Source organism: Bison bison, unplaced genomic scaffold (assembly GCF_000754665.1).
Source record: "Bison bison bison isolate TAMUID 2011002044 unplaced genomic scaffold, Bison_UMD1.0 scf7180017864302, whole genome shotgun sequence".
Lineage (NCBI taxonomy): Eukaryota > Metazoa > Chordata > Mammalia > Artiodactyla > Bovidae > Bison > Bison bison.
This window is the reverse complement of record NW_011494874.1, coordinates 7,430,345-7,454,909: the sequence shown is the minus strand read 5'-3', so window position 1 is coordinate 7,454,909 and position 24,565 is coordinate 7,430,345. Positions and strand designations below refer to the sequence as shown.

The window sequence follows — 24,565 nt, the reverse complement described above, 5'->3', positions numbered from 1 at the left end:
GCCCGTTGTCAGCAAGTTATTCGTCGCCCGCCTCGTCCAGGTATTGTTTTCCGAAGCTTCCTGTTCTCTACCGTCTTGTCTGGTGGCTTGCAGCTTCCAAAGCGCTTTATTCATCCCTCACCCAAAAACTTGAGTTTCCGAGGCGTTTGTGGGCAGAACCGCTTTCTCGGATCCATGCCAAAGCCTTCCGACCCCGCGGAGACCTGAGCAAGTACGTGTGCTGGTCTGGCAGTCTGCGCAACCGTGTTTCTGCCTTTTAGGAGGCAACTCCTGCAGAGGCGGAGCCGGCTCCCAACTTGGTCCACCCAGAGGAGGCCTGCGTGTGTCGGTCGGTATTCGGTGGCCCGAAAGCCAGGTGTCCCGGGTTAGAACCCTGTGCCCGGCGCCCGTTAGCCCGGCGTTTGTTCAGGAAGCTCCTTGAGCCGGCCACCGCCCGCCCTGTCTGAGTCCTTGCCAACTTTAAGCATGTTGTTGTTGTTCAGTCGCGTCCGACTCTTTGCGACCCCATGGACTGCAGCACGCCAGGCCTCCTTGTCCCTCACCATCTCCCGAAGTTTGCCCAAGTTCATGTCCATTGCATCGGTGATGCCATCCACTTCTCATCCTCTGACGCCCTCTTCTTAAGCGTGTTAGTAATATCTTATCTCCAGAGATTGTTAGGATGCTTAAACGATTTCCGTAGGGTCCCGATTGTTGTTGTTTAGTCGCTCCCGTCCCTCTCTCTTGCTACCCCATGGACTGCAGCACGCCAGGCTTCCCTGTCCATGGGATTCTCCAGGTAAGAATAGTAGAGTGGGTTGCCATCTCCTCCAGATCTTCCCGACCCAGAGATCGAACCCGCGTTGGCAGGTGGGTTCTTGACCACTGAGCCAAAATAATGGGAAGATACCCATTATTTTGATTTAAATCAGGAATAACAAGGAAAAATGTGTGGTCACGAGCACAGACTCAAGGAAGAACTGGAGGAAGTAAGATGAGCATGTAAAAATGAATGTATGAATTAAGAAACCAGGCTTGATACATGCAGTTTAATCAAGAATAGTAAATTAAACCCTTCTTCCCTTTGCCAAGTTATGTCTTTATTGGTTATTCAGGTGGGGTAAATGAAATATCCTTTTAAAACTCAAGCAGTCTGGGGGCATCCCTGGTGGTTCAGTGACTAAGATTCCTTGCTCCGGGTGCAGGAGGCCTGGGGGCAATCCCTCGTCAGGAAGCTAAGGTCCCACGTGTGGCAACTAAGACCCAATGCAGCCAGATAAATAAATATCTTAAAAACTCAAGCAAACTGGATGTTTGTCTTATAACCTGTCAGAGGAAACTAATTGTATAAACTTACTGGAAAGTCTTGTGGGATTGTCACTAAGAGGTTCTAGTTTTCAGAGTGTAAAAAGTTTAATAAGTTATAAATTCTCTTAGAGGCCTGGTTTTGCTTAAATTATTTGGTATTTCAGAATCTATCACTTCATTAGAAGAGAGCTTAAAAGCTGGGATGGTTGCCTCAAGGCCTGCTTCAAGTAAGCTTTAGTAAATGATTGTAAATTTGCCATCACTTTGTTGATTTGTCCTGTCTGAGTTAAAAGGATCCTGGTTTCATTAATAAATACCAACTGTGGAAAGGAAAAAAAAAAAAGATTAGTGAATTAAGAATACTGGTTTAAGATTTTATTTACACATGGATAACTTTCACAATTGCCTTGAAAGTGAAAGTGAAGTTGCTCAGTCTTGTCCGACTCTTTGCGACCCCATTGACTGTAGCCTACCAGGCTCCTCAGTCCGTGGAATTTTCCAGGCAAAAGTACTGGATTGGGTTGCCATTTCCTTCTCCAGAGGATCTTCCCAACCCAGGGATTGAACGTGGGTCTCCCGCACTGCAGGCAGACAGGATAACTTTCACAATTGCCTTAGAAATACTAATGGAGCCCAGAAATGTTGGCAGGTGGGGAAAGCTCTGGTTCCCCTTCCACAACCATCTTTTCATTTGAGAACCTTTGTGCTTTCCAGTGTGTGTAGGTGCTGGGATTCTAGTCCCCCGCATTCTCTGTAGATTTGTCCCACACATTCTTTTCTTGGTAACTTCAGTTCTTTTGTTCTTTAGTTTTAAATGTTTGTTCAGGGTCCACTGAGTGAAAGTCTTCACAATCGGTGATGTGAAAAAGGTACAGAGGAATTCAGGGAGCTATGATCTGTAGTGAAGGGGTCATTCCTCTATTCAGTAAATATTTATCGATTGCCTACTGTGTGCCAGGGATTGTTCTAGGTGCTGGGGGGTACAGCATTGACCAGATTAAGTCCCTGCTCTCGTGGAGTGCTTACATTTTATTGAAGGAGGGGGAAGCAAACAACAAATATATGCAGTAGTAAACGCTATAGAAAAAAATAATATAAAGGAGAGGAGATAGGTTTGCCACTTTTATATAAGGAGTAAGGGAAGGCCTCTCTTGTTTAATAGGTGACATTTTGGCAGAGACTTAGAGAAAGCTGGGGAGCAAGGTGGGTGATGCCGGGAAGAGTTTTCTGGGCAGGGGGAATAGCGTGCAAGACCCTATGGCAAGAGATGCTTAGCGAGCTCAAGGAACATCGGGAGGTAGTGAAGGAAAGAGGAGAAGCTGGAGGCTTGGGGGTGAGGGGGCAGTCTCTATAAGGACTTTGCCTTTTTGCTCAGTCAGTGAATGGATTTGAGGAAAGAAGTGCCATAACCTGGCTAAAGTCTTCGCAGATCATGCTGACTGCTGTGTTGAGAATAGACTTATATGGAGGTAAGAGGCCCACAGATGAAAAAGCAAGACCAGTTTGAAAGATATTGCAATGATTGAGGGCATCCCTTGTGGCTCAGCTGGTAAAGAATCTGCCTGCAATGAAGGAGACCTGGGTTCTATCCCAAGGTTGGGAAGATCCCCTGGAGAAGGGAACGGCTGCCCACTCCAGTATTCTGGCCTGGAGAATTCCATGGTCTGTATAAGTCCATGGGGTCGCAAGGAGTTGGACACGACTGAGAGACTTTCACTTCCCAGCAGAAGTGACAGTGGCTTGGGTGAGAGCTGTAGAAGTGAAGATGGGAAAAAAACAGTTGGATTCTGGATATATTTGAAAGATAAGAAACTGTACTTATGAATAATTCTAATGCTTCCCATAAAAGCAGAGTAAACAAAATAATATGAAAGTGCAGGAGCCCGCCTGACAGGGAGTCAAGATTTGGGGAGGTTTGAACCAGACTTTTGATGAATGGACAGAGTTTACTTTTTCAAGTTGAAATGTTAAATAATTGATTTCTTTTTGGAATATAGAATTACATTCAGACTGTCCACAGAATGTGTGAAATTTCAAATATCAGAAAAGGAAAATAAAAACTGGGAGATTTTGTAAAAACAAACATACTGTCTTAAGAGTGTTAAGTGTGTTGCTGGGTCCGTTTTATGCTTCCTAGGAGAAATTCAGCATAAATTATTAAGGTTCAAGATCTGTCGTTAATTCTACCTCTAGCTCAAATAGGGTACAAACTCATCCTAACAGCGTTTTATGTTTTATCAAAGACAAAGAACTATCACAAAATGTTAACAGTTAATCATTAATTAAGTGAGGGTGATGAAAGTAATTAGCAACCAAACATTGTAATGACAGGTCAGAGGCTACATACCAGAGGCTGAATGGTTATGACAAAAAAATCATCCTTGCAAGGAATCCATGTTAACATGTAAAATAAAAGCTGAGATGATTTTGGCCTTTTAAGACTTGTGCCTGCGGTGACAGGAGTAAGATGGTAGTGTTCCATGTCGCATGCTTCTCAGAGCCACAAGAGGCCAAAGCCATAGCCACTTCACATACTATAAAGAGCCCTGAAAGTGGAAATGATAGTCCATCAATCGTGTCCGAGTCTTTTGTGATCAGGCTCCGTGGAATTCTCCAGGCAAGAATACTGGAGCGGGTTGCCATTCCCTTCTCCAGGGGATCTTCCCAACCTAGGGATTGAACCCAGATCTCCTGCACTGCAGGCAGATTCTTTTTTTTTTTTTTTTTAATTTTATTTTATTTTTAAACTTTACATAATTGTATTAGTTTTGCCAAATATCAAAATGAATCCGCCACAGGTATACATGTGTTCCCCATCCTGAACCCTCCGCCCTCCTCCCTCCCCATACCATCCCTCTGGGTCGTCCCAGTGCACTAGCCCCAAGCATCCAGTATCGTGTATCGAACCTGGACTGGCAACTCGTTTCTTATATGATATTTTACATGTTTCAATGTCATTCTCCCAAATCTTCCCACCCTCTCCCTCTCCCACAGAGAGACACTGATGCAGGCAGATTCTTTACCGAATGAGCTACCAGGGAAGCCCAAGGAGCCCTGAATTGGAGTCAAAGAGCTTAGGTCAAAGGTCAGCCTTGGGACATCACTGGTGGTCCAGTAGCTAAGACTCCAAGCCCCCAGTGTGGAGGGCCCAGGTATGGTCCTGGTCAGAGAATTCGATCCCACATGCTGCGACTAGAACCTGCGCAGCCAAATAAATATTTTTATTTTTTTAAAAAGGTCAATCTTTCTTCTTTAAAGATATGTAAGTACTTTTATTTTTAATGTATAATAGTTAACAGATAATATTTCTTGCTTACTGTGCCCAGTACCATGCCAAGCGCTTTCCGCATAGTCACTTATTTAGCTCTGTCAGGATCCCTTTAAGGTAGTTGCTCCTTTTGGCTTCATTTTAGGGAGGAGGAATGTGTGACTAGAGGGATTAAGATCTTTCCCCAAGTCTCCGAACAAGTGACAGGGCTGAGATTCCAGCCCTGATCAGTCTGTTCAGAAGAGCCCTTTAAACATCACACCATGTGGCCACTTCTTGTTCACAAGAGGATTTTTCCAGACTGTGACATGTGAGACAAATAAAAGTACAGTTGACCGTTGAGCAACACTGTGGTTAGGAACACCAACCCTCCCAAAATTCAAAATTCACCCATAACTTAAATCAGTTCTCTAAATATACAATGCACATTGACCAGTTCACTTAGCACAGATTATGTAGTACTGTGGTATTTATTATTGAAAATAAATCTGCACATAAGTAGACATGTGCAATTCAAACCTGTGTTGTTCAAGGGTCAACTGTGATTATGATTAAGATATTACATTCTAGCTCTCAGCTGACTGTTGTAATGGCAACTGGAAAATCAAACTTTCTTTCAAAATGTAAGTTTCATGTCTGTACACTGCCTTGAAATCCTTCTGGCTCTGTTCTTTGATTATGCTGTATGTATGACTCTTTCTAGGCCCGTTCTTTTGCCATCAAGGAAAAATCTACAGTCTGTTGCTGGCTCTTTGATGCTGTAAATTTGAGATGAAACAAAGTCTACTGAATTAAGAAGTGGAGAATAAAGAACTTTGTGATCTTGATATCTTGGTCTTAGATATCTTGATAACTAGTTTCATGAGTTCTCCCCAAACTGCTAACACAGCCCCCAAATTATACCAACGGATGAAGTAAGAGCTGGTTCCTAAATAATTTATGTATGATGTTATAAGGAATCATTTGGAAACTTTATGCAAGGTGATGCAATGTACCAGATTAAAATGCCCGTAAGGTATTCCAATTTTTGAAGGTGCTGGCAACAGAATATTGCCCAGAGTCTGGTAGACAGCCAGATTTTAAATGGAAAACAAAGAGGTTTTCTATTTCTCTATCTCTTTAGATATAAATCTCTTTTAGTTAGAACGTACCTTATATTAAATATAGTACCAATCCTCTATATAACCTAGAGGGTTATATAAAAACAAAAAGCTAGTTCCCAGTGTTATCTTGGTTTTGGTGGTTACGCATTCATTTTTTAGTCTTTTCTTAGAAATCTCATTTAGTTTCTGGTTTTGAAGGAAAGGTTGTTTATGGGGTTGTAGTTTGGTTGCTTATTTACAGTTTAAAAAAACTTCTCCAGGAGTGTACTTCTCGTTGCCAGATGGAATTCTGCCTGATTCATGAGCTGCCTAATTAAATTAAATCTCGAGAGAAAAAAAAACTTCTCAAATGAACACTATGTATTTCTTTACCCTCACCTTCTTCCTTAATCAGCTGAAGCACTCGGCTTGATTTTTATTATGACTAGGTTGTGTATGTGCGTCTTTGTTGAAAGTAAGGTGCAGAGTAATTTTATAAATGAGTGTATAAATGGAAAAATAAGCTGTTTTTATCTAAATTACAAGTACTGTGCGTTAGTAATGCTGCAAGTGATACTGATTTAAATTTTTTAATTTCAAAATACACATCTCAGAGCTCTTGAAAACATTAAATGTTATGTGTTATGGAAAATAAAGGTTAAACTAGCTTTGTTGTTATTGTTTAGTTGCTAAATCTTTCTGACTGTTTGCAATCCCATGGACTGTAGCCTGCCAAGCTCCTCTATCCATGGAATTTCTCAGGCAAGAATCCTGAAGAAGGTTGCCACTACCTTCTGCAGGGGATCTTCCTGACCCAGGGATTGACCCATGTCTCCTGCATTGGCAGGCGAATTCATTACCCTGAGCCACCAGGGAAGCCCAACCTAAAGAGGACATGGCTTGAAACTGCCATTTGCTTTAAAATTTAGGCAATTTTGCATCAAACTTCATAATATTGTTACTTTAACAGTGATACATATTTCCAGAAGTGTCTACCATGTTTATCCTGTAGCTTTTTGCCCAGTGTCATGGAGCTAACTTAAGTACTATAGCTTGAAAAGCAGAAAGTACTTTTTCTTTGGTTTATTCATCCAGAAAGTATTCATTGAAGACCTGCTTTATGCCAGACACTGTGCTCATGATAGTCATACCACAGACCTCCATTTGCCATGAAGTATGATATGTACAGAAAGGAAGCAGGATATAGTGGTTAACTCCACCTTAAGATCAGATAGAGAATCCTAAAATACATGTGTCAGAGCTGAATTTGGAAGGATTAAAAAGTCTTAAAGCAGTGTTAAAATACAGTTTTTTAAGTAAAATAGTATGGGTCTTATACAAATATATAGTAAGCATGTGTCAAAAATGTAATTAACTCATTGATGAAACAACAAACAATATGGTAAAGTTGATTCAAAGTCATATAAGAGAGACGAAAATCAATGAAAAACTGATGAAATAAGACTGCAGGGGCTTCCCTGGAAGTGGCTAAGATTCTGAGCTCCTGATGCAGGGGGCCTGGGTTCAATCCCTGGTCAGGGGACTAGATCCCACATGCCACAATTAGGGTTTGCATGCCATACCTAAAACCCAGTACAGCCAAATAAAAAAAATTTTTTAAAAAAGATTGCAAAATTAGCTCAAAACTGGGTAATAGGATTCTACATCTGGCTAAGATAAAGTGACAGGGACCAGATTTACGCTTCTACCTGAATCAAAACAGTGAGCAGAAATAATGTGAAACAATGGTCTTAAGATTTTGGACGTTAAGCAGCAAAGGACAGTGATGCCTGGAGAGAATGTCTAAGCATGGCCTTGGGAGGAGAAGCCCAGGTAGAACCCAGGGGTCTACTTGAATTGAAGATATGAAGCTAGGAGTCCAGGAAGGCCAGGCAGCTGGGAAAGAGTATTAGATGGTAGAGAGCTTCTTAGTGAGTGCCATGGATATGTACAGAGGATCCCTTCCAGTCTGCAGCTAAACACACTGATCAACAACTAGGTGTGAAGAAGCTACCCGAAAGAATTAGAGGAATTTTCACAGTTCAAACAGGACCAGCGATAGTTCCAGTTCCTCTCACCCAGAATGAAAAAAAATGTCATAATTCATAGACCATCAGGTAGAGTACCCAAAAAGGTTTTACCACCACAGTGGGGAAAAAATTAACCAGAGACTAAATCAGTTTTGCTGCTGCTTTAAAAAGCCTAAAAGCAGAACCTGAAAGGATCAAGCTTTTCACAGATAACTGCATCCCAGAGCAATGCTCAATAATATTTATAGGAATAAAAAAATATATCCAGCAAATACAAGGTAAAATCCGTGAAGTCTGGCATCCAGTCAAAAAATATCAGGCGTGTAAAGAGCAGTATACAACCCATAGCAACTAGAAAAACTATCAGTTGAAACTAACCCAGAAATATCCATGACGTTAAAACATTTATTACAATTATTCCATATATTCAAAAAATAGAGAAAACATTGAACAAATTAAGAAGAGACATGGAAATTGTGTTTTTTAAAAAGGACCCAAGTAGAAGAGATTAGATACTGCAAAAAAAAAAAAAGAAAAGAATGTGAATACATGGCAATAGAAACTGTTCAAAGTGAAACACAAAGAGGAAAAGAGAGTAAAAAATAAGCACAGATAAAAATAAATTTTTAAAAAAAAATAGAAACTAAGAAGTTAATTCTAAATAAAAGAACAGTTGAAGATATTATAAGTTAAAGATGTATACTGTAAACTCTAAAGCAACCACCAAAAACATTCAAAAGTTAAAAGCCATCAATAGGTTTAAAATAGAATCCTAAAAAGTGATCAGTTCAAAAGTAGAAAAATAAGAAAAGGAAATAAGGTACAGGTGGGACAGATAGAGAACAGCAAAAGAGATAGTAACCACATCAATCATAGTAATCATACTAAACATAAATGGTCTAAACAGTCCAATTAAAAGTAGAGTTATCAGTTTGAAAAAGCAAGACCAAACTATTTGTTGCTTATAGGAAACCTACTTTAAAGACACCACTCTTCCCGTTGTCAAGAGCTTAAAACAGCCGATTATATAAAAATCAAATTCTGTTGTTTTAGGCATTAGCTCCCTCTCAAATTGGGCCATTCACATTTACTATTCCCTTAGCATTTTCCTTGTTGTAGACTACCTAAGTTAGTCTCCTTACAGTTCCTGGCACTCCCTGGATTTTGCTTATGCATTGTTCCCTCTGAAGAATCCCTCACAACTCTCAAGTCTTCTCTGCCTATTAATATCTCTTTATCTGTGCCCATTCAAGCCCAGTTTTGACTGACCTCTTTCATGAGTCAAGCTCCATAGTAACTAACAATTATGTAGTAAATCATGGAATGTCAGAGCTCTCAAAAACAGTCAAGAATTTCCTGTTCATTCCCCCTTGTTCTATAAACAAGAACACCATGAACCCTTTGAGGTTGTATGGCCAGCCCAAGTTTATACATGTTTAGTGGTAAGTTTGTAGTAGAACCAAGACATGTCATTGTGTTCTCTAATTATACATTTCTTATGTTATAATTATGTTGCATGTATATGGCATTAATATTTGTGTACATGTTTGATGTGCTTGTCATATATCCCAAATGAGGCTGTAAACTATCAGTGAACATAATTAATCTTCTAAGGCTTAGAAAAATGCTGGATACATAGAGTCTAAATTGACAAGAATTAAAAACTAGAAGTAATTCATTAGTTTTTACCATTTGAAACACTGGTGCTTAATTTCCCTCTATAGAATAGCTAAGATAGATTTTCTAATATGCTTGTTTCCAAATTTTGCTACTCATATATAAAATAAGCTGAATTTAGTACCTTATGTCTATTGATTTTTTTCAACAATGTCAATCCTAAAGGAAATCAACCCTGAATAGTCATTGGAAGGACTGATACTGAAGCTGAAGCTCCAATACTTTGGCCACCTGATGTGAAGAGCCGACTCATTGGAAAAGACCCTGGTGCTGGGAAAGACTGAAGGCAGAAGGAGAAGGGGACGACAGAGGATGAGATGGTTGGATGGCATCACTGACTTAATGGACATGAATCTGAGCAAACTCTGGGACATAGTGGACAGAGGAGCCTGGCATGCTGCATTCCATGGGGTCACAGAGTCAGACAGGACTTAGCAACTGAACAACAACAAATTCATTATGTTATCCACAAGTATTCACAGAGGTCTAGTCCTGTGCTACCTGATACAGTAGCCACTGGCTTTTTAAATTTAAATGAATGAAAATTAAATAAAATTTGAAATTCAGTTCCTCAGTCACTCTAGCAAGACTTCAAGTGAGTAGAAGCCATATATGCCTGGTAGCTACTGTGTTGGACAGCACAGGTAAAGAACTCAAAACATAGAAATATGAATTTAAAGAGAAGGTAAAAATATGAAATTTTTGAAATTTTCATATGTAAATATGAAATGTGAAACTTTTTACCTTCTCTTTAAATCCATATTTCTATGTTTTGATAGGCTAATTGTAGTAGTAAATATAAACAAAAATACATATAATGAGGTACCTGCTCAAAATACTTTTAGTTACTGGGATGCATAATCAAAATGTAGAAACTTCTTCTCTAGTGCCCCATCCATAAGGCTCCCTGCTGCGCTTCCATGGCTCCTGTCATCACACACTGAGTTCATGCTTTTTGGCTCTCTGTTCACTCTAGAGAGGATCTGGTTGGATGAGCCAGTCACCGTCCAAATCAGATGATTGAACAGAGCTCCTGATTCAGGACAATTCATAAACCCCTTACAAGCCTCAAAATGTTGCCCTTAAGTAAAACAGGCATCCCCAGTACGTTTCTCTGTGATTATGGTGCTGGAGTTAACAGAATACAGGTCATGAAACCTGTGAGTAAGGAACCTTCCCAAAGAAGGCAGTAGACTGGACAGGTACTCCTTTTGAAAGTAACTTACGACTGTTCCAAAAAGGAAAGTCAGAAAAGGAAGATTCTTTGCCTACCTGTATACTCCTTTCCCTGCTTATAGGATATGGACAATGATAGGCAGGTTAATGACGACCCCCCCTCCCCAAAGATGTCCACGTCCTAGTCCCTGGAAACTGTGACTTATTACTTGCTGTGATAAGAGGAACTTTGTAGTTCCTTAACCCTAAGCCTCGGAAAAGGCAATGGCAACCCACTCCAGTACTCTTGCCTGGGAAATCCCATGGACAGAGGAGCCTGGTAGGCTACAGTCCTTGGGGTCGCTAAGAGTCGGACAGGACTAAGCGACTTCACTTTCACTTTTCACTCTCATGCATTGGAGAAGGAAATGGCAACCCACTCCAGTGTTGTTGCCTGGAGAATCCCAAGAACAGAGCCTGGTGGGCTGCCATCTGTGGGGTCGCACAGAGTTGGACAGGACTGAAGTGACTTAGCAGCAGCAGCAGCAGCACCAACCCTGAGCCTCGGCTGGGGAAATATGCTGGATGTTCAGCTGGGCCCAATATAAAAGGGAGTACAGGAGAAAATGGAGATATGACCACAGGACCAGAGACTGAAGTGATGTGCTCTGAAAGTGGAGGAAGGGACCATAAGCCAAGAAATGCAGGTGGCTTCTAGAAGCTAGAAAGGCAAGGAAACAGATTCTCCCCCGAAGGCTCCAGAAAGACTGCAGCCCTGCTAACACTTTGATTTTAGATTTCACACTTCCAGAATCCAAGGACAATTTGTATTTTAAGTCACTAAGTTTGTGGTAATTTGTTACAGCAGCAATAGGAAACTAATATACATGTTGATACTCACATTCTACAAAGCTTTCACTAAGCACTTTCTACATAACAGGCACAAAAATATCAGGGTTCCTTTTTTAAAAAATATTTTAAAAATTTTATTTATTGGCTGTGCTGGGTCGTCGTTGCCGAGCAGGCTTTCTTTAGTTGTGGCCAACAGTGGCTTCTCTCTAGTTGCAGTGCATGGGTTTCTCATTGTGGTGGCTTCACTGTGCAGCACAGGCTCTATGCACACAGGCTTCAGTAGTTGAGGTGCGTGGACTCAGTAGTTGTGGCTCCTGGGCTCTAGAGCACAGGCTCGGTACTCGTGGCACACGAGCATAGTTGCTCCGTGGCTTGTGGGGTCTTCCCGGATCAGGGATCAAACCCCAGTCTCTTGCATTGGCAGGCTGATGCTTTACCACTGAGCTACCAGGGAAGCCCAGGGCTCTGTTTTTTGGGTTTTTTTTTTTAAACCTCTTTGTAAAGCTGATGAAGTGCTGGGTTATGAGTGCTTTTCATTTGGGGGAGGCTCCTAATTCAGTGTGCTTTCAGTTGCCAGTAAAGTAACAGGAATTTATTGGCTGCACAGACTGAAAAGTGCGAAGACTGGGCAGCATCCAGGGCTCTGGCTTCATTTCTCTGTGCATCTCTTGCCTCTGTTCTCTCCCCATTGTCAGCATCATCCTCAGATTTCCCTCGTCTTGGGGTGTGTACCAGGAGCAGCCGGGCCCGGGTGCTGCCAACTATTCTGCATGAAAGTGACTGGGAAGATTTCTGTGTGTTAAGTTCAGGACAGTCTTCAAATGGGATTGGGGTCAATCTTGCTCAAATTTCTTGGTTACTCTACTCAGTAGGAGAAGGGGAGGTATTATAATTCCACTTGGAAAATCTGGGTACTATTTGGAAGGGGAAATGATATTGATGAATAATCAAAAGCTTGTCATAACCAACAAAAGATAATTGTAATAATACCTTAAAATAATGATAGCTTAAAATGTTATTAACTTATATAATGCTTCAGTATGAAAATCTATTGATTTATATGTACCATCGAAAGTTCTGGATATGTCTGCTCTTTTATGCATCATTCAGAAGCATTTCAGAGAAACATCTAAGTTATAGTCTTGGGAAAGGTGTCTTTCTCTTTTTTTGCCCCCTTGGTGCTAAGTACTCCACAACAGTTTGATGACCTGCTTTACTGGCCTGTGAGGATTTCTTACATTCTAGTACTGGAGTCTTCAGCTTTCCGTGTCCTCGTGGTCCTAGTTGCGATGAATTAGACTCTTTAAAAGCTTGGTTGTTGTCAAGCTTTCTCATGTAAACATCCTTTTCATGTAAGTTATTATTTCTGACATCTGTAATTGAGATACTTGATTGCTTGAGCAAAATAAAGATGTCTGGCATTCAGGATGTTGAGAGATTTATAGTAGACAGGCATGTTTCAAAATCTTCAAACCTGACTTTGTGGGGAAAAAAAAAAATGGGCTCATTTCTTATACGTAAAGCCAAGTAAAATATTAAGGAATATAATGATTATTTCTAGAGAAGGGAGAGATTTTTAGAAAATCAAATATTTTCACTTTCATATGTAGTAAGTCAATGTGAGATTTCAGTTATCTGACAAATTCCTCTAGCAATAATTGATAAATTTATAATTGTATTGTTAGTGACTAATTCTGTCAAGTGTTGTGGGAAACAAGATAAAGGGCCAGTTACAACATATTACTTGAAATAGAGTTGAAGGATTATATTATTTGTGCATTTGCTAAGTAGTTTTTTGAAATAGCTTCATATAGTTTATCATAAACTGTCTTTAGCAAATAGTTTTGACTTTTATAATATGCAAATAACCTGCAGTTTTAGAAACTCTAGTCCCTTAAGAGGTTTGCTAATAATTCAGAGCATTGGCCTGACAGTAGAATCACCCAGAAACTCTGAAAAAATACCCAGAAATATCTCCCAGAGGTTTTGATTCAGTTTTCTCTGAGATGGGGTTTCTGCCACAGTTGAGAACCACTAATTTTGAACACTACAGAAGTAGAGCACAAGTTGGTAACTTTAGGAAAAGGGATGGAATTTGTAAAGTAATAGACAAACAGTACAAGTAAATGTTCATAGCAAGTTGAAGAGTCGTCCTACAGTTAGGACAGTGGATGCTTAATCCATATAGAAAAATAAAATCTTAATTTACTTTCATAAAGTCTACTGGTAAAAAGAAATTATATCTTATTCTGAAAAGCTGTTTTTACATTCCAAAGCATTTTTACATTCACTTATTCATATATTTCGAATTTTTAACAGTCCTCAACTGTTCCACTAGTCACAGAAGAGAGAGGCAGAAGCAGACTGGCAATAATATTGGATCAAATTAACACAGGAAATAATATTTTTGAAAGTATAATATATGAGCCAATTCAAGCAAACAGTAAAAAAAAAAAAAAAAAGTTATTCAATAAGTGGTGTTGGGACAGTAGGCTATCCACTTGGAAAATAAAAGCTATACAGAATAAATTCCAGACCAATCAGAGAGTTAACTATAGAGATAGAGAATGAGAATTCAGAAGATGATGATTTAGAGGGCTTTAAAATATAATCATGGAATGGGGCAGGTTGCTTCTTAGGCAAAACCCCAAATCCAGAAGTCACAAAAGGAACTATTGAGTGTCCTGTAGTAGGTAAAGACTTAAGCTCTGACTTAAGGCAACTTTAGTTCATTACCATTTCTGTTTTGTTTTGTTTTTTCACAGCTATATGATCTTGGAACTAAAAATATACCATAAAAAATAACTTTAAATAAAATCTTATAAATACCCCAAAAGTTGTTTAATCAAGGAAATGCATATTCAAACAATGAGACATCATTCTTTGTCTCTCATACTGGCAAATATTAAAAAGAGTCAGAAAGGGTGCCGTGAAAAAGAACTCAGTCCCTCGTACTCTGTTGGTGGAGTATCAATCATGCAGCCTTTTTTGAAGGTGAATCAGCAGTATCTATCGAAGGTTAAAATGAGCATGTACTTTGACTCAGCAATCCAGTTCTAAACATCCTTCACATTTATAAAGAAATAGGTACTAAGATTTTTACATTGGCATTGTTTGAAATAGCTAAAAGCAGTCCAGTTCTAAACATCCTTCTCATTCATAAACATAGGTACTAAGATTTTTACACTGGCATTGTTTGAAATAGCTAAAAATTAATATTCTGAATTCTTACCAATATGGGGTTAACCTTTTGGGAAGAAGTGGAGAAGATTTTTTTTTTTTTAACCTATAAGTATCTGTAGTTGTGCTATGAAAAACTACTGAAAATGGTTTTAGGCAATATTTTTCCTAAAAATTGTTAGCTCATTATGATGTTTTCTAATAAATGGCAGTTGCAAGGCACAACTGCTTTTTAATCAAACATTAACGTGTGAATATCTTTTTATAAGCCTGTTTCATACCCCGTTTTCTGCAGAATGGAAACAGACTGTAATCCCATGGAGCTGAGCGGCGTGTCAGGATTTGAAGAAGAAGCTGAGCTTAATGGCTTTGAAGGAACTGATATGAAAGACATGAGGCTGGAAGCCGAAGCAGTTGTAAATGATGTTCTCTTTGCTGTTAACACCATGTTTGTCTCAAAAACCCTGCGCTGTGCAGACGATGTGGCCTATATCAATGTGGAAACAAGAGAAAGGAACAGATACTGCCTGGAGCTCACTGAAGCAGGGCTCAGGGTAAGTCCCTTTTCCCTTTAGAAAAAAAAAATCTTTACCACTTGATCCAAAAGGTTCGGGAATCAGGGAATGAGAAAGAGTTTTAGGTGAGAACTTGACACCCAGTAGTTTCCAAGATTTTTTTTTTTTAAGAGAGTTTTTTTTCTCCCCCCCTAGGAATTTTTTTATTAATTCTGAAGTCTTTCAGTCAACATAAGAATAGATTTTTTGGGGGGGGGAGGGGGGAACAGATTTGATTCTGAGTATTTTGTTATAATTGTCTTCCCCCGAATAAACAGATTTCTTATCTCTTGCTAAGCATGTCTACCAGAATTATGCATTCTCTGCACTGGATGAATTTTTCAGTCATTGTGTTGAATCTTTTTCCACCTCCTATAAATATCTCTTCTACTAAAACAACATACTAGAAGGGATTCCCTGGTGGTCCAGTGGTTAGGACTCCACCCTTTCACTGCTGGGGGCTCGGATTTGATCCCTGGTCAGGGAAGTAAGATCACACAAGCTGCTCAGCCATGCACAGAGAAATAGATAGATCATACTTGACTCCGCCATTCACTAGCTGTTAGATCAGAATTAAGTCACAGCAGAATGCTCTGCCTCCAAATTTCCAAGAATAAATTTCCATTTATTACATGTAAGCTTTTCTAGGCAGAATGACCTCTCTGCATCCTTTAAACCAGAATCCTGACTTTAGAATAATAGAAAGCACTACCTGAGAATAACTTTTTATTAAAATTTTTTTTTTAATTTTAACCTGTGGAACAAAGGAATGAACATTAGCAATGTCTAGTTTAATGTTGCTGCTGCTGCTGCTAAGTCGCTTCAGTCGTGTCTGATTCGGCGACCCCATAGCCGGCAGCCCACCAGGCCCCGCCGTCCCTGGGATTCTCTAGGGAAGAACACTGGAGTGGGTTGCCATTTCCTCCTCCAATACTAATGTCTATTTAACTTTACTAATTAACCTTGGGAATTCCCCACACAGTTCTGTGGTTAGGACTCAGTGATTTCATAGCTAAATTCAACCTCTGGTCAGGAGCTAAGATCCTGCAAGTCACACAGCACATCCTAAATAAACAAATAGTCTTCGAGCTTGGTCAGAAATCTCTGACTTTTCTGTTTCTAAATCCATTAAGAGTAGTTCTCCCAAAGTTGCACAGGATCATGAAGTAGTAGAGCACATGGTTTAAGCAAGTAAGAATGTCATGTGATACATTAAACAAGCATGTGAACATCTCTTTTATTTCACTGGATTCGGTTTCCCTAAGATGTGTGTGAGTCACATGTTCTGTGTGTCCCCTGGTGGAGGCTCACTTATGTTGAAAGCCGAGTTGTAACTACTCTCATTTCCCACACAACTGCATCTTGGCTTTGAGAATAATCCTGGAATTAACTAATCTTTATGCTTCCCTTCCTAAATCCCTAAATTTGTACCCCAAACTTGCAGTGTTTAGAAGTGGACCTTAAATAGAAATAGGCAAAGCAAAAGTAGAAATAAATAACCGTAGGTAAATTAATTTTCTCTGACACTGTTTAATTCTGGTAAGGTAGGAAAGGTTTTATTGACAGTTAGAAATCTTTGTGAATTAGTGACCTTGGGTGAGTCAGTCAGCCTGAGTCCCTGCTTCTTTATCTGTAACTTGGAGATTTAAAACAAAAACTGAAAAAAGATTTGGGGGATGTTATGTGAATAAAGTTTGCACAAAGATCTGGGTCAGTTATAAAACCTGGCATGTAGGTACTCAAATATTTATTTTTTTCTGTCTGATTCAGTTGACATTTATTGAGTAACTATCCTGTGTCGGAAATTAGACATCAAACCATGTAAATAAGACATGATCCCTGTTCCCAGGAAGACCACAGATACCAGGCATAAGAGAGGAACAAACAAAATCATAGTACGCTGTAGACTGGACTGAGACAGAGTGTGCACGGGTTCACAGTGGTGCAGTTCATCTTCCTTAGGTGTCTGCCTCTGCTTTTCATTAGAAACAACAGCACTGCTTCTGTTTCTAGCATAAACATCCATCTCCTATGGCTTGAGTAGATGTCATAAAAATTTAGAGTTTGTATGAGGAATTCACAGGCTTTAGTGAAGTCAGCAAATCCGATGTTGATTTTGCCCTACACTGTGCTGGTGAACCAGGGTATAGGTCTTATAATCTTGTTGGAAAAAAAGCTTTAGCTGTGTTTAAAGGAAAAAACAAACAGGAAAAACACACACACAGGATAGCATTGCCTTTTATCTCACAGAATTGAGCAGATAAGTCATGTATTAGTAACATGAAAGTGGCATTTCAGATAACTAATTATAAACCAGAATTAAAACTGTAAGTAAATTTTAGAATTCTTTATTTTAAAAAAAAGCCCAAATCACATAAATAATGATAAAAGTATGAACTAATAGGGACTTCCCTCATGGTCCAGTCCACTTGCCAATGCAGGGGACTCAGGTTCCATCCCTCATCCAACAGGATTCCTCATGCCATGGGACAACTAAGCCCATGTCCCACAACTATTGAACCAGTGTGCTCCAACTACTGGAGCCCAGGAGCCCTAGAGCGTGTGCTCTGCAACAAGAGAAGCCACCGCAATGAGAAGCCTGCTTACTGCAACTGGAGAGTAGCCACTGCTGACTGCAGCTGGAGAAAACACACTTACAGCAGTGAAGACTCAGCACAGTCATACATAAATAATTTTTTAAAATAAGAATAAAAAAGCCCCATGGTATTATAATTATTAATTATAGTAAATATAATTATTATAGTGCCTTTATAAAAGGCCCTCAGTATATGTAGAATTATGTAGAAACATGTTTTAGACTATGAAAATGAAATACTGTTTTTGTATAGCTTTTTCAACTCTTTCTGTATTTTCAGGATCAGTTCAGTTCAGTTCAGTCACTCAGTCGCGTCCAACTCTTTGTGACCCCATGAATCGCAGCACACCAGGCCTCCCTGTCCATTACCAACTCCTGGAGTTCATTCAAACTCATGTCCATCGAGTTGGTGATGCCATCCAGCCATCTCATCCTCTGTCATCCCCTTCTCCTCTGCCCCCAATCCCTCCCAGCATCAGAGTCTTTTCCAATGAGTCAACTCTTCACATGAGGTGGCCAAAGTATTGGATTTTCAGCTTTAGCATCAGTCCTTCCAATAAACACCCAGGATTGATTTCCTTTAGAATGGACTGGTTGTATCTCCTTGCAGTCCAAGGGACTCTCAAGAGTCTTCTCCAACACCACAGTTCAGAAGCATCAATTTGGCTCTCAGCTTTCTTTATAGTCCAACTCTCACATCCATACATGACCACTGGAAAAACCATAACCTTGACTAGACGGACCTTTGTTGGCAAAGTAATGTCTCTGCTTTTTAATGTGCTATCTGAGAAGGCAATGGCACCCCACTCCAGTACTGTTGCCTGGAAAATCCCATGGACAGAGGAGCCTGGTAGGCTGCAGTCCATGGGGTCGCTAAGAGTCAGACATGACTGAGCGACTTCACTTTCACTTTTCACTTTCATGCACTAGAGAAGGAAATGGCAAGCCACTCCAGTGTTCTTGCCTGGAGAATCCCAGGGACGGGGCAGCCTGGTGGGCTGCCGTCTATGGGGTCACACACAGTCGGACAGGATTGCAGCGACTTAGCAGCAGCAGCAGCAGCAGGTTGGTCATAACTTTCCTTCCAAGGAGTAAGCGTCTTTTAATTTCATAGCTGCAGTCACCATCTGCAGTGATTTTGGAGCCCAAAAAATGAAGTCTGACACTGTTTCCCCATCTATTTCCTATGAAGTGATGGGACCAGATGCCATGATTTTAGTTTTCTGAATGTTGAGCTTTAAGCCAACTTTTTCACTCTCCTCTTTCACCTTCATCAAGAGGCATTTTAGTCATAAATGCCTTCTCATAAATGACCTTGTCAGTCATAAGGGTGGAGTCATCTGCATATCTGAGGTTATTGATATTTCTCCCGGCAATCTTGATTCCAGCTTGTGCTTCTTCCAGACCAGCATTTCTCATGATTTTCAGGATCAAGAGTGGGTAAATCAAACCTTTTAATTTTTGAGGAAAAAAATGGTAGAGCATTTTGCTGGTGATGTTCCTTATGTTATAAATTGCTTAAATATTATAGGTTGAATGGATATTTAAAATATGTGTATTCTGACTATTCATTGAGAAATGCATAATGTCATTAGAGAACGACTCATGTAAAAACTTGTGTTTTTTTTGCTTTCTGTACCAAGATGAAATCTGATTATTTAATTCACTGTTGCATTTTTCTCATAGGTGGTAGGGTATGCTTTCGACCAGGTGGACGATCATTTACAGACTCCCTACCACGAAACAGTCTACTCCCTGTTGGATACGCTCAGCCCTGCGTACCGGGAAGCATTTGGAAATGCGCTTCTTCAAAGACTGGAAGCTTTGAAAAGAGAGGGACAGTCATGACTAAGCTTTTTCCTGTTAGAGGGGGCTGCTGCTGGTACACAAGGTTGACATACAGCTTGAAACTGCTGCATATGGTCATAGCAGAAAATGCATCTTTGATTTTGTATCTTATTTTTTTTTGCTTCACATGTAGGCTTTTGATTGATGATTGATCAATGAATTGTCTTTCTTAGTTTCTGATTCATTTAGGAAATAGAAATCCTAAGGTCACTGCTGTGACACCATCATTAAGACATTCAGATTTCTTCATATAGTATCTCTGCATTTCAGAAACCTAAGCAGTATTTCATTAGCTTATTACAGGACTTTGAGGCTGCCAGCGCTCTCTCTTACCTAGGAAATTCTAGATTTGCACAGTAATAGAGGAAATAAAATGATCTAACTTCAGACTTTGATTCAGCTCGCTAAATCAGGGGTTTACTACTAGCTCAGACTAACTTTGTAGTAATTATCTTGCTACTAGCCTTATTGGAAACAAATTATCAACTAGTTTCCCTGGCACAAATTTTTAAATTCACTGCTTCATTGAATCTATTTATATTATTAATATGGACTGATAAAAATGAGTTCATTATATATTACGTAGCTAGTATTTACATGAAAAACAAGTACTGAAATAGTACTATATTCCTTGTTTGCAACAGCCAGCCAAGGAAGAGGACAAACCGTTAGCAAATGAATGTAACAATTACTTGTTTCCAAGATATTTAAGCACATAAACAAATACAGGAACAGGCTCCATTCTCTTCCTAACAAAAAGCATCTTCAGCGTGTGTGATTTAAAAGAAAGGAGATTCTGATTTCCTAGAAAATGATATTTTGGCCTGTGTTGATTCTTATTATGAATGTTTGTTTACATGATGTACAGTATATATTCAGAAAGTATTTTTGCTTCAGCGTTTACTTTCTATGATGTAGTGCTTTGGTATTCCCACAGCACCCCTCCTTCCCAACAGATGTACAGTGTTCTGTCTCGATGCAAAATCTACAATGTCACATGAACACATTGTATAGGTTTGAAACCAAAGGATGAATGAAGCATTCAGAGACTTACTATTTGAAAAAGGGAGACTCTGTATTTTATATTTTATTACAGGTACTAATATTTATAATAAACTATACCATGCTGCTACATCTTTTCAAGTACATGCTGAATATTAAGAATTGGGAAGTTGTTTTTTTAATACTAGTCAAAGCAGCAGCTATACAAATGTTGAACTAAAATTCTGCATCTGGACATACCTTCATAATTTGTCATTTGAAGACTTTTATAAATCATTATTAAACAATAGTATTTTAGACTCTTGAAGATCATGTAGACCAGAGCAAGTTTAAAGTTTGGTTTGGGTCATTATTCATTGTCAGAGTTCATTGGAATGCTTAAATTATGTTTGACAAATGAATATTCATCCTCAGCTTTATTTTCACATGCTTAAGTGTTTGGGTAATGAAGTCTAACTTCAGCTTGAACTTTCTCATGCTTAATCTCAGGCTAAATGTAAAGGGTATTTGTACAGTTTGAATAAAATTCTGTTTACTAATTTTGAGTTAAGTATGGAGAAAAGTGATTGTATGTTTAAAGTTGAAAGTGTTCATTTTATGATAAATATTTGATTCCAAGAGCTTCCATTTTTGAATTTGATGTTCCATTTCATTGTGAAGTGATTATTACTATGAAAGAGCAACAGAGAGAGAAGACATTAATAAAACTACAGATATTAAAACCTCCACTAGTTATTAAATCCTTCATTTTATTTAGGTTTTTTAAAGACTTTAACCAGATAAATTAAGCCTTAATTTCACTTCCAAAAGAAAAAGAACCTCCAGATAAGTAACTATTATAAATCAATAAAGAAAAGAAAGAGAATAAGGGGCAAATAATATATGATCAACTCAGGAAAATATACAAATGTCCAGTAGCCACTTGAAAGACATTCAATCAAACCAGTAACTCAGGAAAGGAAAATAGGTTTTAGCTATTTGAGTCATTTTATCTAATAATTTAATAATGTGTCAAGTTTAAATTATATCAATAAAGATTTAGTGAAGGACACACAGTTACCTTCTCATGGAGGCTATGTTGGTGAAACCTTTCTGGAAGATACTGGTAATAGAGCCTTTACAAAGCTTATAAATCACATGCTGGTAATAGCCTCGCAGGCTAGAACAGGGACATGATTCAGCAGAATATATACAACAAGGATGTCATTTTCACTAATGAAAAATTGAGAAGTCTCTATAAAAGTGGTTAAGCTATGTCAGATCCTCTTGATGGAAAAATATGCAGCCATTAAAAATTGGGGAAAGTTATACTACAGGAAAAAAATAAGCTTTTAAAAATATTTGAAAATAATTGTATACATAACAAAAATGGAATAAAAAATATTCTGCAGTTAACATAGTAATCACTAGGCGGTAAGATAGGTTATTTTCACTTTCTTTTGCATATATTCTACGTTACCTTAAGTATACTAATTAGAGAGGGGAAATGCAACAGACGATGGTGTCCAAACCAGCTGAAGAACTCTGCTTTCTAGCAAAAGCACAAGTTGTGCTGAGTTGAACCTGCTCCCAGGATCCTTGAAGAGGCAGTATGTTTGTGAAGAGAATGCACACACCTCATTTCCCATAACTCTTCCCACCTTTCCTCCAGGTCCAGAATCAATCTTTACACATCCCACACAGCTCAGCAGCAGTTAGCGGAGTTCTGAGCCTTCATTCGTGTCTTCCGACACAACGCTGCACTGTTCTCTCCCCCAGTGTTCAAAAACCACAAAATACGCAGTCCGATTGTTACAGGGGAACAGGATAGGAAAACACGGAGATTCTGATATGTGCCACTTTAACTTCAGAATTCTGCCTTCTACCCCTTCATTTGTGTATGACATGTTCCACTGAAACTTGGACAGATTGTGGCACTTGCTCAGCAGCCTACCTGTGAGCAGGAAAGGAAGGTTAGAACCCAGGTCTTCTGACTCCGTCAATCATCCCCATACAGTATGTCAATAAAAGCATCCCCGGAACTTTGTGGTTGTGTGAAAGCTAATTTTGAAGAGGAAAGGAACAGGGAACTACACTCAGTATCTTGTAATAATCTATGTATGTAACTGGATCACTGCTATACACCTAAAACTAACAAGATTGTACAGTAAATCAACTATACTTAAAAACTAAAAATATATTTTTTAAAAGGAATAATAGTAAAAGATAACTGGCATAATAGAATTGATCAATAGTATCTCCTTTCCTAACCTACCAATATGCTATACAATTCTCTGGAAGGCATCCCCTTGTAACTATGGCACTAGCTCATTTACCTGTTACCATAATGTAAACAGAATGAAACAAGTCAGTAATATTTTATAGTAGCATGACCGGTTGAATAAAAGTATTTACCTGCTTAACAGCATTTCATTTGGGACAAACTGAAAATCCGGAAATGAGGCATCTAGTGAATTTTAGAATATTCCATCTAACAGGCCTTTATAAAAAATGAACAATATTTATTCCAAGTTCTGTACTGGTCTTGCAAGAGTATTTTTACATTTAAATTGACAGCACTTTCATTTTAATAATTAAAAAGAAAAAAAAATGTTGCTGTGAGCAAGCTGTTCCCAAATTGTTTCCAGAATTTCAAAGTGTTATCAAAACAAATAAGTTTCAATGAGACAAAGGTATAAAAAGGAAAGGGAGAGGGGACAAAAAAAGGAATGAAAAGGCTCCCATTTGTGCAAGTGTGCTTTAGCATCACAGAAAAAAAAGCAATTTCACTTTTGGAGACCATTTCAGAAAATGCTTACGTATATCTTATTTAATCCTGACAGCCCTGTTAGGTTGGTGGTTTCACCCCTGTTTTATAGTCACTTTAACAGCTCATGTAAGGTTAAAAGTTTGGCTCCAGTCTCCCACAAATAAGTGCCGAGGTGGGAGTCGAAGCCAAGTCTCCCAAGTGTCCAGAATCCCCAGGCTGTCCAGCTCCCTGGCCATTTCCATTTTTTGAGGCAATTAGTATTTTTTTTTTAAGAGAAAGTAAAGTGTTAGCCACTCAGTCGTGTCCGACTGTTTGTGCCGGGCTCCTCTGTCCATGGAATTCTCCAGGCAAGACTGGGTAGCCATTCCCTTCTCCAGGGGATCTTCCCAACCCAGGGATCAAACTCGTGTCTCCTGCACAGCAGGCAGATTCTTTACCATCTGAGCCACCAAGGAAACATTAAAAAAAAAAAAAAATCCATGTGTTACATATTTACATTTAAGAAGTTAATATTTAAAGCACAAAAATATCTCCTAGTCTAAGATAACAGGCTATATATTCAGTCCACCATGACCTTTGTGGTTCTGTGTTAACATCTTTTTAATTCGGCGGCAACCTCATGTACAACCTGATTTGGAAAGGGCAGTCTACATTCTATCCCTTTGTGAAAGAGGGTGAATCCCAGCACAAATGGCCTCCAGCTACCCCCACTGCAGCCCCGGAACTGCTGAACCTCTAAAGCCCAGTGGACTACCACCACTGGCAAGAGCAGTGGGGACCACACTCGCTGTGGATCCTGGGTCCTGACCCTGAAACTCCATGGCAACAGCCCTCCTTTGCAGTAGAGGATTAAGTCAAACCCTCCGGATCAGACCATCCTACAAAGGGCATGTTAATTCACTTCAACATTTCGGGGAAGGCCTAGGCTACGGACTTTTTACCTTCTCCTCTGATTCATCAGTATCTTTAGTGCTCCGAGTCTGGGGGTCACTGGGACGTGTTTCTGGAGTTTTCGAATGAAAGAGAGGAAAGGGAACAGAGGGCACGCACAGCCCGACGGCACCGGCAAGAAGCAGAGCAGAATGGGGCCCCAGCTGCAAGCTGTCGGGAGGGGACACGGCGGGCCAGCCCTGCGCCCTAGCGGGGGAAAACTCAGGGCGCGGGAAAGCGGAGGCCCCGCCCCGCGCCCTAGGCCCCGCCCCGGAAGGGCCGCCTGGGCTCCGAGGTTCTAGGGCCGCGGCCCCACCCACCTCCTTGGCAACCAAAGGGACGCTTTCTTCTTAGC

General features: G+C 39.6%; 1 protein-coding gene across 2 annotated transcripts; it reads left to right on the top strand.

The window, feature by feature from the left end:
• The first annotated feature begins 16 nt into the window (after nt 1–16).
• On the top strand, nt 17–21,257 carry GSKIP (GSK3B interacting protein). Of its 2 annotated transcripts, none has more exons than XM_010851395.1 (3): nt 17–40; nt 14,827–15,085; nt 19,368–21,257. In XM_010851395.1, the coding sequence occupies exons 2-3, from the start codon at nt 14,828–14,830 to the stop codon at nt 19,527–19,529; spliced, it is 420 nt and encodes a 139-aa protein (XP_010849697.1). In that variant the 5' UTR covers nt 17–40; nt 14,827; the 3' UTR covers nt 19,530–21,257. The 2 variants fall into 2 exon arrangements, with proteins under 2 accessions (XP_010849697.1, XP_010849696.1); XM_010851394.1 differs by lacking the exon at nt 17–40 and adding an exon at nt 9,638–9,664.
• Nucleotides 21,258–24,565: the final 3,308 nt, after the last annotated feature.